The sequence below is a fragment of the Anser brachyrhynchus genome (genome assembly GCF_964034855.1).
Source record: "Anser brachyrhynchus genome assembly, chromosome: 25".
In the NCBI taxonomy this organism is placed as follows: domain Eukaryota; kingdom Metazoa; phylum Chordata; class Aves; order Anseriformes; family Anatidae; genus Anser; species Anser brachyrhynchus.
In genome coordinates, this window is record NC_137718.1 from 6,384,111 (window position 1) to 6,397,083 (window position 12,973).

General features: G+C 47.1%; 1 protein-coding gene across 7 annotated transcripts in view; it reads left to right on the forward strand.

Moving 5' to 3' along the window:
* Nucleotides 1–12,973, forward strand: part of ARHGAP32 (Rho GTPase activating protein 32) — a 262,127-nt gene that overhangs the window by 40,305 nt on the left and 208,849 nt on the right. Inside the window, exon 2 of one of the 7 annotated variants that reach the window (XM_080567503.1) lies at nucleotides 7,604–7,698. The exons of the other annotated variants lie outside the window; for them this stretch is intronic. Coding sequence (XP_080423629.1) covers nucleotides 7,691–7,698 — 8 coding nt within the window. The 5' untranslated portion in view covers nucleotides 7,604–7,690. The remainder of the gene's footprint in view (nucleotides 1–7,603; nucleotides 7,699–12,973) is intronic. 7 annotated transcript variants of the gene reach the window in all.

A 12,973-nucleotide genomic window follows, 5' to 3' on the forward strand; every position in this document is an offset into this window, starting at 1 on the left:
CAACTCACCTGGTGAAGCTGCCGGGTCTCGTAGCTGCCGTGGTGAATGTCTGCGTGTCACCAGGGGCAAGGATTTCATCGTCACCATTTGAGTCACCATAAAATGCTGTCCTGCGGCTTAATTATTTTACCTAAATTCACAAAGACAATTGTCCTATCTAGAAGCTTTTTAAGAAGCCACTGTACAAATTGGTCTCGTAGAGTAGCCGACAGCTGCTGGAGGAGAGGCGCCTAAAGGGCTAGCAGCATATTAGTTTGACTCCCGAGAAAAGTGGCATTGGTGTACTTTTATTATTTGCCCTTTAGTCAGGTGGGAGCACAACTAATCAATATTTTTAGCATGAAAATAAGGATTGGAACATAAAGCAAGAGACACAAATTATGACAACTACTGGTTCTTTGCTGCAACTTCAGAGACGTTTGCTGGACAGGTCTTGTTAAATGTAAGCAGGCTCTCAGACAGCAGACCCCGCTGGTTAGGGGAGAGTGCTTTGATTTCAGAGTTAGGGTACAGGACGGTATTTCAAGGCAAAGAATGAGCTGTGGTTTTGTCCCTTGATAACCAGATTTGACGGCATAGCAGCTGTGCTGGAAATAGCTTCATGCAGACAAGTTCTTCTGCGAAGCTTTGTTTTTCTTTATCTCTAAGGCTACTGTGTTTGGAAGCCACTGGATTCAGATGTTGAGAGCCTAAATGTGAAGCTTTTTAAGCTTACTTGCTTTTTGTAAAGCCAAAGCAACTGTGACAACAACAGCAAAACCCCCTTTGAAATGTGGCTTAGAGATGTTGTGACTTGATAGCACTCTTTAAAATGAGAGCTGTTGGGCTCTTTTGCTATGCTAATTTTAGGTAAAACTGTCACCTTTGCTTCAGCCGGCTCTTCCCAAGGAACTTAAGCGATCTTTTTCTTGTATTGAGCCCTGAAGCTCTTCCTAACAACCTTCCAGTCACTGCCCAGCCCAGCGGGGTTAGAGACCACCTCCTTGGGTAGGATTCATCTGCCCTAACTGCTTGGAAAGGTGGCTGCTTGTCCCTGGGCTTCCTCTGCAGCTGGTGCAGACAAATAAGCACCTCCCGAGGGTGATGATAAATCTGACCTGTCTTTAATGCTTGCCTTAGGATAAGATTAATTCCCCCCCGAGCAGTGGTGTCAGGTTTTTTTTTTCCCCATCAACTGTAAATGTGGTGTAGGGTTGAGTAGTTTGCACTTAGATTTCTGACACAAATGGTAATAAATGTGTTTCAAAAAGGAGATGGAAAAAAAAAGTCAAGCCTGTGTCTCTGAACACTGTTTTCAAATGAAATCTATATTTTCAAATTCATTGAGCACTAAAATTGAGTTCCAGAAAGTCCACAGGACTTCACATCTAATCAACGGCCGATTTTCTCCTGTCTCCCTTTTACTTATGCTGAGCTCTAAAAGTCTCTTTTGCCCCTCGTGCGATGATTTGGTGAGACTGCAGGGGTTGGGGTTGGGTTGACGCTGATGGTGTAACTGCTCTGGTGTGAACTGAGCTTGTGTTCGCAGGCCTGATTTATGGAGGTGAAGCCTGGCGACAAAAGTAGCGAATGCAGACAGTGGTTTTAGTTCCTGGCCCCGTGTGCGGTGTGCCCGCTGCGTCAGGTCTGGGAGCATCCCCTGCCCGGCTGCAGGGTGCCGGAGGCTGGGAGCTGGGGCTCGGTGTTGGGTCCCCTCCGGTTACGCGGGGGCAGGCAGGCTGTGTGCTGTGCCGAAACTGGCTCGCTGTCAGTGAAACGGACACAGTGCCCCTAAAACGGCAACGCTTGGTTCTTCTCCCTTTTCGGGGAGCCCAAATACTCATGAAGAAGCCGTCACAGAGAAATACCCCGTGGAGGTTTCTCCGAATGTGCTGGGCCTGTCGGAGCAGGAACTCGTTTTGCCTTGAAAGCTAATCTGGAGCTCAGCTGGAGCTGAAGGTGAAAGGCAGCGAATGGATTACGAGCGTTCAGTAATTTCCAACGTGTGTTACTCTACTGGAGAGGCCTTAGGTTCGCTGGAGGTGATCTTACAATGATCTTGCAGTTCAGTGGTTGGCGCTGGGCAAATATAACAAAGAATAATGACAGGATTGAAATTTACTTGGTATTGATTTTTTGTGTGGGGTGGGATGTTTGTGTGACATCGGTATTTATCTTGAATTTGGGGTACAAAAAAGTTGGGCATTTGGGATCGGGGGCTTGGCTTGTTTATTACTGTTTTAAGCTGGAAGAGTTGAATTCTCTAGCACTGAAGCGATGCTCTTACTGCGGGGAGCAATTAATCTCTGCTGCGTCTGGCACCATTGCTTTAAAATGTCTGCTCTAGAATTGGGAAGTCACCTTTTCCTTTAGTTTTGCAGCCTTCATCGAAGCAGCTTCCTCCACTCAGAGGAGCACATCAAAGTGCATCGGCCCTTTTATTTATCAGGTAGATAGCGGTGCTAAAACCACCTCGGAACAGGGAACCGGCTACCTGAGGGGTCAGCCGCCCCGTTTCACGAAGAAGCCCTTCGGTTGTGACAAGCCCGAACAGTTCTGAGCCGTGCAACGTCGCTGTCTGTGTGCGATGGATGATTTTTTATTTCCTACGAGTACCTTCACAAAGGTGAATGTTTTCTCGTTTCCAGCCACAAGTTCAGTTATGTGGTCAGCGTGGTTCGCGTTTTGGTTGGGCAAAATAGAAAGGATGATGTTTGCTGAAAACCGCGTGATCAGTAGGAAAGAACACCCTCGTTTTCGGAGATGTTCACAGAGGAAGCCTTTGGGTGACCCTCGTGTTTAAGAGGTGGGGGTGCCTGCTCTTCTGCGTGAGTGCTGCAGTGCCTTGGCTGCTGCCTGACACACAAATCTCTATAGCATAGAAAAATACCTGAAAATCTGATTTGACTTCAGTGAAAGGGCAGTAATGTGATTGTCAGTTGAGAGGTTGTTTTTTTTTTCTTCTTCTGAGTTAGCAAGATAAAAATCTTATCTTGGTTGAGATAAGGGGGCTGTGATAGTTCAAAACAGGCAGCGCTGTTTTGGTCATCCGTCAAAGGCAAAACTGCATGGTGTTTCTATGGGTCTGAATGTGAAGGAAGGTTTTTTTTAAATTGCTCCTGGCCTTATTAGAAGCCTGCATCCTGATGTAGGTGCTGCTGGAGGGCCGAGACCCTCGTTCTGTTGGTAATGGGGGTTCTTTGCGAGTGCCATTATTTCTTTACTAAATAAACCCCGCGACAAGTCTGGTGTTCGGCAGTCATCGCTCCCAAACCACTTCCATTTTGTGCAGTGCAAGCGCACAAAATAAGCAGTCAGAAACATAATTCTCTGTGATTTAATGGTGCTGGTGATAAGGAAGAGCTGCCGCCAAAGCAGTGAAAATTGAAAACCAGAGAGGGAGGAGTATCAGGAAGTGGCAATGACAGTGATTGCTGCTGCTGCTCCTAATGCTGGTAAGCAGTTAGCACTTTATTTCAGATAAAACCCAATCAGCAGCATTTTCCAGAAGAGGTGGTTCTAGCCTAGCACCTGTTAGACTGTGCTTGCTCGTGGAGGCATTTAAATTTGTTACGATGCACAGTTCTTAGAGCGAGCAGGGAGCTGCCTTTGCTCCCATTATTCTGAGTATTTTTCCTTGGTTCCTGCCTGTTCCTATTTCTGTTTTCTTTCATAGGGTTTTTCTTGTTCCACTGCTGTATTTCTGCTGATATCTTTGTGTTTCTGCTCCCTGCTCCCCCGATTTCCACGCATTCTTTATTTCTCTGGAACAAGACTTGTGATAGCAGCGGATGTTTCAGTGACGCCGTTCAGCCAGACCATGCTCACTGCCGCGTCTAGGTGGGGTGACGTGGGAGCAAAGAGCAGAAGCAGAAGCAGATGGGGAGCTGCTGCAGGGGCTCTTGGCGCCGCAGGGAGGGTCTGCTCTCGCAGTCTGGCTGCGTTACGCGTCCCTGTAAGGGAAGGGGGCAAAGGAGGTGTCAGGTGAGAAGCAGGGCACAGCTGGGATCGTACCGCTCTTCCCATCTTGCATTGCCTCTCACCTCACTCTCTTTCAGCTTGTCTGCTCTTGCAGCGTGTGGGAAGTTCACTTACTCTGTAAATTAACAGAGCTTTGTGCCCTTCTGTGCACGTCCTCTCACCGTATCGCGTGTCCCAGTAGCTTTGCTGGCATGCAGTTCAGCTCAGAGCTAAGCAGGTGTGCGTGCTTTGAGCCCAAACCTCTTGTTCTGCAGTGCTCTTCTGCTTGTGGTACCCGGGTTGTGGTTGTGGCCTCGTGTGCTCTCCTTAGCTCCGTGATTAGTTTGGCTGGATGTTGCCTTTTTTTATTCCCCCTGCTAGTTTAAATGCTGGAATGGATTCAAAGCCCATCTCTTGCACCCTGCAAGCTGGAAGTTGCACATACCTTTGCTATTCATTCTCTGTGATGCTGGGAATTCACTTTCCTATGAATAAAACTATTCTGTTACGACAGAATTTTCTTGGAAGCTACACGCAAAATGGGTGCAGTTGAAATTGCAGGGAGGCAAAAAGGTTGCCTGGGCTGGAGGAATGACAGCTATGCAGGGAAAGTTCGTACTTGCAAGTACTCCTACCTCTGTATTTACATTATCAGCAGCTATTTCTGCTTTGTCAACCTGAAGTTATTTTATCTCAAGTCTGTTACGTCAGAATGGTGTTCTTCTGTTTTTATCGTATCTTCCCTATTTGAATGTTGCCTCAACTTACTGCTGCTTCATTCCATTTGTAACCCTCTTTCCATCCTTAGCCTCTTCTTTGGCTTGCCAGACGGCACTGCGAAGCTATCAGACTGGCTTTCCATTTGAAGTCATTGCAGCTCGGTTCCCTGCCAGGCTTTGCAGTATTAGTCAGGAAAACCTTTGGCAGAAGTCTGACACTGAATTTTGAAGCAGATGTGGCCGTCTTCATTGGAGGGATGTGTTGGAGTGCAATCCCGCAGGTGGTTTTATGCGGGTGCTGGTACAGATCAGGGCACAGGAAGGTGGTTTTGCTTTGCCTTTCTTTTGAAAGATTTCATGTGCTCATTCTTTACTCCTTCAACTACTGTCACTCTCTTTAAAAAGTTACCAGAGATAGAAAACTTCCTGACAAAGGAAGGACACGAAGCACAGAACCGTCATTGAAGCAACAGATCGGAGGTGTGGGACAAACATTTATCCACTTGGAAACGTACAGTGTGCCGAGTTCTAATTAAAGTCCTTGTCGGTTTCTTCTGTTTTTCTTTGTCGTGTTGACTATAAAGGGGATTTTGTGATAACTCACCTTCATGAACAGAGGAAAGCATAGATATGGGTGACTGAGAGCGGAATAAAAGGAAAGCCTAGATATAAATAAGTAAGAAGTTATCTTGTCATTTTCTTTTTTCTCCATTTCTTAGAGGAATGCCTGCCTGAGTCTCTGAAACAGAACTTTCTTCTACTTATCTTCACTCCTGGGACTTTGTGATACTAGGGGATGGCGATGGAAGGGGAAGCTGGCAATGTGTTTGTCTGGATTTTGTTGCTTTGAGTAAGGAAGCAGGAGAGAACAGACTGGGAGATGCTAAAAACGTGCCCCATCGGGGTGGGGATCTCACTGGATCCTGAGCAATGTTGTTGTTCTTTATAACCGCAACATTCGTGTTTGAATCATGTCTCGCAGGCCGGGGTGGAGAGCTTCTGCCTTCCAAGCGTGGGGGGACAGAGGGCTGCAGGAGGCCCTGCTCCGAGGGGCAGGGAGGCGCGCTGGTGCCTGGGGACACAGGGCAGAGCGTGTCTGCGTGCCCGGGCAGAACAGGTCCGCTCTGAGCGGGGTGGGAACAGGAGGGGCCACGGGCTGAAGAGCGAGGCAGAATGCGACCGGTGTGCTGGAGAACTGGAGGTGCTGGAAACCGCCAGGGTGAGGCAGAGGCTGGGCAGGGGAGGGAGGGTGCAGGGGGCTTGGGGAGATGGGGAGAAACACATCCAAAGCCTCTGGAGGTGAGAGAAGCTGAAAAGAACCGCGCGGTTGTGTAGCCGTGTGTAGGGTTTTGGTAATTGACTGGGTTTTGTTTTCGTTTCTCCTTTATGGTTCTCTTCCTTAGGATGTGTTCCTATAAAGTCGTCCGCAAAATGGTTGAAGATGCATTGCAAAGCAAAAGCAAATTCTAGAATATCAACACAATCTGCCTTCACGCTAAGGAAACAAATTTAAAATCACGTTTTTATTAAAGGGGAAACAGTTTTTTCAGGCTACAAAATCACATTTTGTCCTTGTGCTGAAGTTAGAGATACCATTTTAAAGAACCTTGCATGCTTACCTCGGAGTTCTGTGGGAAGATGCTCCTTTGACAGAGAAGAATACATTGACCTGATATACAATGTATTTTTGTCTCATGTTTTAGCTTAAAATGGGTTTGGGATTTTTTTTTAACTTTAGAAATTGTCCTGCTTTTATTTTTTTCTTATTAATCAAGTCAGTTCATGTATTAAATTGGAATCTGTACAAATTGCAGTTAATTATAGTCAAATCAGAGAGAGGCCTAAAATAGGTCACATGCCATTTGGAATAAAATGCACTGAAAATCATTAAATCTGCTTGGTTGGACCTGACATATATTCGGAGGTGTTGCATCCTTCCCTAGCTGCTGCTATTCCATGTTTTTTTCTTGTGTGCCACGGTGAGTCTGCTCTCTGGGCAGTAAAGGGAGATGTGCCCTTTCTAAAGGAAAGAAAACATGCATTTAATTGCGGAGTCTTCTGTTTTTAACACTAGAGTCAGAAATCTTTTTTCACTCCATCTGTTTATTCGAACCCAGCTGAAATTCTTCCTAAATTTTGTGACAGCGCCTGAATACCAAAGGGAAATACACATGCTTGAGAGAGAAGTGGGCCCTTACCCCTCATGGAGAAGAGTCCATTACCTACGTATTGAAGATATTTACATTATTTTAAAAACAGTTTGATTGGTTGCTTCAGAAATCTTTACAACTGAAAAAAATAAGTATCATGTGGAACCTTTGTTAGCCTGTATCGTTTAGTGCACCTGTTTACTACCACAGAAATAGCTACCTTTAAACTTCATTCCTTTCATTTTTGACCGGGAGTTGCGCCTTGGGTTCCAACGACTTCCCAAGGACATTCCTCCCCATCCTGTTCTGAGGGGACGGGGAGTGAGCTGCCTCCGGGAGTCAGCAGGATCCCATTAACCCTCTCCCAGCACGATTCACGCCATTAGGCAGGCATTGCTTTTGTTTGTAGGTGATGTGTAGTCCTCGGCTTCTTGTTGTACGTAATAGGAATAATGGTTCGACATACTATGGAATTAATTACATTGAAACAACTTCACCAGTGACCTTGAGCAAAAATCATTTCCAGCAGCATATCATCTGCATATATGTGCTGACTTGATGAACGCCTGCACGCTTCCTCGTGTTTGTCCTTTATGGGAACTGGTTGTTATTTCAATTGGATGCAAGAATATGTGTGCATCTCCATTTTTTTGGAGCTTTATGGCAGTAGGTACTGGTGAAATTGTCTGCCAGTAAACGTACCAGATCAAAAAAACTGGTCTTGTTTCCATACGAAACGTATCTGCAGTATAAGTAGAAAGTGTTTTTATTTTTTTTATTTTTTCCTTGCACAAGCCTGGGAGCTCTGTAAACCCAGCTGTCTCCCCCCGGTCACTAACTCCAGTTTCTGCATGATCATCGGTAATCATCAGACCAGCCTCCATGTTCAGGTAAGCCTGAGACTTTAACATTTGTCCTCAGTGTGCTGCAGCCCTCCTATTGCTCCCAGAGGATCAGCTGTTGGCAAGTCGGTGAAGTGTGTAGGCGGCTCTGTTCACCTGGCTTTACCGTGAAGGTGGGGAGGCATATCTGACCTTGTGCAGCTTTTGGGAGCCGCTCCGTGATGTAGAAAACTGTTTGTTAATTTTAAGGACAAAGCTGTGCTTTGAAAACTGTTCTTTCCTAAGCAGTACTTAGTAATAAAGTTCAAGGTGCACATTGAGGAACCCGAAGAAGACACCCTGTGCAGCAGTAGGTCTTTAACTTGCAGCTGACGTGAATCTGGTACGGTGTGTGAGGCCTTGTGCATCCTGACTGTAGAGGGTTGAATTTCTGTTATTTCTCTCAGACGACTCTTAAGTATGTTCCTAGGGTTCTGTAAATTTGCAGCATTAGTTAGCAAATTTTGATCTCTCTCAAGTCACAGGAGAGGTTAGGCTGTAAGTTAAATGAACTGCGCTGTTTATCTTTAAATGATTTTGGGAAATCTGCATCATGAGAGGTAAAGCATTGGAGAACTGAGCTTATTTTACTGCAGCCTGGCCAAATTTTGTAGAACATGCATCAACTACAAATTGCACTTGCTTTCCCTTGGCTGACATCACTGAAGTGGAGAGCTCTTTACATACTCAACATAGCTGCGGAGCCTTAGTTTCGAAGAGGTGCCACCTTACAGATCCCTGACCCCTGCTGTTGGGCTTCCATTGCTCTTTGCCCTGCCTTTCCTGTAGGGCTGTTCTGTTGCCTAACTGATCGTAACTTTATCAAGCTACAGTTGGAGAACAACAACGCTTGAGCAGCTGAAGTTTTCTTGCCGTAGGAACCGGTTACCGTAACGAGGTGGTTGATGTCATTCTCTTAAAGCTTCAAAAAAGACTGATCATGGTTTCTTGTCCTTGAATAGTTCAAATTCCAGGGTCCTTTTATTTTTAACCTGTGTATTTGCCAGCGGCGGTTTAGCAGGATCTCAGAGGAAATGAAAGCAAGGTAGGACATCTTAGGTTTAAATTGTGAGCTGTGATAAGGCTCTTTTAGTCCAGCAGGACTAGACCAGTGTGGGGTTGAGCTTTGCAAGGGCTGCTTGCATGTGCTTGACTGTAAAGCCGTGAGCAGTTCTCAGTGACCTCGACAAGGGCCTGCATTATTTCCTTTAGCTATATGTCTGCTTTTTTGCAAGAGAAGATACTCCTTGATGCTCCTTGTTTATTTAACGGTAAGCCAAGAGGCCAGTCCTGCAAGTCGTTTCTCATTGTAGTCACTTCCGTGAGAAAAGTTTTGTAGTAGGTTGTGTCCAGCTTTTTCATCTCCATCTCTTCTGTTTTCTTGTGCTGCTCTTTGTCCTTCCAACTCTGTAGACCACAGAGACACGTTTTGTGGAGAATATAATCTTGGAAAAGAACATTTGATGAAGCAACTTGTGCAAGAGAAATGCTCTGTGTAAAAAGAAATCATTCATAGCTTTTAGCTCTTTAAAAACCCATCCTAATACTCCTGCTGGGTCCCTTTCACTGTGAAGTAATGTAGAGGATTAGTCAGCATCATCTAATTAGGCGGCAGCAAGGCAAAAATTTCCTTTAGCTGACTCTGCCCTGATTTAGTTTCCATTCATAGGATTTGCCCATTGAAACCAAAAGCCATGAGAACATTATTGATGGCATTTGAGATGTCAGAGTGAGCGTGAGGTGTGGCGTACTTGGATGAGTTCTGCACCTGAGGAGGAAATTTTCAGGGTCATCCTGTGCAGCTTTTATACCCAAACAGTCTTCCTTGTACTGTGAGCGGGTCTGCGGGTAGCTGGAGACCATCCTGGTTTCTTAATATCTTTAATTCTGCTCCATCCTGAGAAGGGTGTGAATAAAAGAGTTGCTGGAGAACCTTTCCTTCCCACTCCTGCAAGCCTGTGTTGCTTTGGTATCCATATGGCACTGCTTGGTGATCTTCAGGCATTCAGCCACCCCGTTATAAGTACTTCCCAGTGACCGTGGGGCTGAGCTCGCTGCCGGTGGCATTGCTACGTGGCTGCCCTCTTGGGACAGCATATCTTGGTGGCCTCCAGGGCAGGCTGGTGGAGTCTCAGCCTCCAAGAAACCTGTACTTTGCAGCATGACATGCAGAGACCGGGAGAAGGGGGCTTCTGTCAGGAGGTTTGTCTTGGCCCCTTATTTCATAAAAGCACTTCAGAACGTGCTTAACTGCCAGTGGACCTCTGTGTCGTGTGCTAATCTGCTTTCTCTGGCCTTGGACCTCCCTGAGGAGTTCTGACACTTCAGTTCCTGGTTGCATGTGGACAAACTGGGTTTGACTTCGTTCACAGCAGTTCACAGAATCGCAGAGTCATTAAGGTCGGAAAAGCCCTCCAAGATCATCTGGTCCAACCATCCCCCCTACCACCCATATCACCCACTAAACCCTGTCCCCAGGCGCCAGGTCCAACGTTTCCTTGAACACCCCCAGGGACGGTGACCCCACCACCTCCCTGGGCACTGACCACCTCCCAGTGCCTGACTGCTCTTTCTGAGAAGAAATGTCTCCTCATTTCCAACCTGAACCTCCCCTGGCGCAACTTGAGGCCATGCCCTCTGGTCCTATCACTAGTTACTTGTGAGAAGAGGCCGACCCCCAGCTCCCCACAGCTTCCTTTCAGGCAGTTGTAGAGAGCAGTGAGCTCTGCCCTGAGCCTCCTCTTCTCCAGACCAAACAACCCCAGTTCCCTCAGCCGCTCCCCGTGGGACTTGTGTCCCAGGCCTTTCACCAGCTTCGCAGCCCTGCTCTGGACATCGTCCAGGCCCTCGATGTCCTTCCTGTAGTGAGGGGCCCAAAAGTGAACCCAGCGCTCGAGGTGCGGCCTCACCAGAGCAGAGCACAGGGGGACGATCACCTCCCTGGCCCCGCTGGCTGCACTGTTCCTGACACCAGCCAGGGTGCCGTTGGCCTTCCTGGTCTAAAACAAGGGCTCGTCCGGGATTTGAACCCGGGACCTCTCGCACCCTAAGCGAGAATCATACCCCTAGACCAACGAGCCACCACGCTCAGGCTTTGGGGCGCCGCGGCAGGAGAGGACCCTCGGGTGCCTGTGGAGGCTGAAGTGCACGGTGCCAGGCTCGGACACACGCCTCGCTAACCAGAGGGATGAAACTCGCCTGCTTGGAAAGCTGACGCCGGCCGGGCCTTTCGCCTGCATCGCTCTGCTGCCTCTCCATCCCCGCCAGGCTCTGCCGCAGCCGAAAGGTCTCCTGAGGTGAGCGGCTCCCTGCCCAGGCAGGCGGGGCGAGGACCCTGCTCCTGCGCGCCGCCCGCCTCGACGGGCGCTGTTTGGGGAGGGAAGCGGCTTTTACGAGTAAGCGGTCTGGGAGATTTGATCACTTGCAGCTGAGGAATTTGGGAAGAACTACTCGGTCGTTTCTGAGCGGAGGTGGTTGCTCTAAAGTTTTGCCAGTTGGGGCGTTAGGTCTGCGTGAAGGAGAAATCGGTCTTTTTGTACGGGGCTTTAAAACAAACAAGAAAAAAAAGCAAAACCTTATTTTCTGATTAGAAGGAGGGTTTTTTACGAGCACGCTGTTGACAGTATGTAATTTTAAACAAAGACTGCTGTAGATATCATCTGCAATTAACTGAAATAGCTGGGACATGACAGAGGATGGGATAAGAGAATTTTCTGCTGTATTCTGTCAGAGCTGCTTACTGCTTCCTAGCGGAAAGTGATGTTGTGTATCGAGTCAGTCTTATTGCTGGTATTGGAAATGAATCAGTGCATGGGTCCTAAGCCGCTGAGCCTTTTATGGCTCCCAGCTTCAGTGCTGGGCCTTGAATCTGAGCTGGCGGGCGGCCTCCTCGGGGAAGGAAGGCCGTGCGCCCAAGAAGCGTAGGTCATCCTCACTGGAACGGCCATTGCGGTGGCTCTGAGCCTGCCTGGCTGTTCTGACTCTTAGACAGGCGAGAAGAGAGATTAAAATTTGCTCTTTGCTGTATAATTAAGGAGCTTTTATGAGGTGAGAGCTGTTGGGAACCGAAGGCCTTTGGGGACGGGGTAGCTGCAGCCTTGGAACCCTTCTGCTCGGCTGGAAGGGACGGGCTGCTGGGGAGAGGAAGCACGTGGCTGGGGTTCGGGGGGCTAAAGAGCAAAAAAGTAGAGTTCGAAGTGAGAGAAGTCTGATTCCTTTTTACCTTTAGGCACCGTAGGAAGGCTGAATGTGGAGAGGTTGGTTTCCCCTTCACCCCTCAGGAACACCATCTGCAAAACATTTCTCGTCTGCAGTCTGTGGAGTATGAGAGCAGATTAGAGCCTGTTTTTCCCTGACTTTAGACAGGGGATCTCTAGGGACATGTCTACCTAACTTTCCAGCCAAGCTTCACTGCTCTTTTACTGTGCTGTGTTTTTTCTTTTTTTTTAAAAAAAGTCCTTAATATAACAATAAAAGCAACATAACAATTCACTTAAGGGATTACAGTAAAAAAAAACAAAACAAAACAAAAAAACCTTCTCTGGCCTTTGAAGATAGATACCTTTTGAAATGATGTCCTGCATGCAGATGAGATCTTGGATTTTCTTATTCCTGATGCTGTTGCAGTGCTACGCATACAGCAGTGTCGCATGGAGGCCCCCACGTAGTGTTTGAGCATTCTGAACCTTGAATATCATCACATCAGCTTGTCAGACTTGAACAGTCTTGTCAAAGTTTCAGGATGAACTTTGTAAAGGGATTTTATTTGCACTGTTTTTCCTCTATTATTTTATTTAATAGAAAGTGGAAGAGGTACATTGTCTCAGAGGCAGTTCTAAGGTGAGTCACATCTATATAAATAGAACTGCTGAGCACATCGGATAAGCTGCACTGTGCAGAGGACAAAAATGCTTCAGAGGAAGGAAAGCCTCCTCCTTAAAATGATCACGTAATTGTAAATGCCTGTCCTCCAAGACTGCTGCCAAGGGTACCTGCCACATCATATTCTTTTTCTTTTCCTCCTTACCCCTCCTTCAAGTGCAGGTTCATTTTAAATTGTAATTAATGCACTTGTTAGACCACTGAAGTTTCAGCAGAAAGCATACAGGGTGGAGACAGCTGCAATATGACCGTGGGTGCTGCACGAGTGCTTTTCTGTGCTGTGAGTGAAAGCGTGTCCTTTCCTTGTCAGGAATGTAACTTCATTATCACCTCTTCCTTCACTTGTGGTACATTTTGCAGTCCATTTTTTTCCTTAAATTTCCAAGCTTTTTCAGGGTAGGTA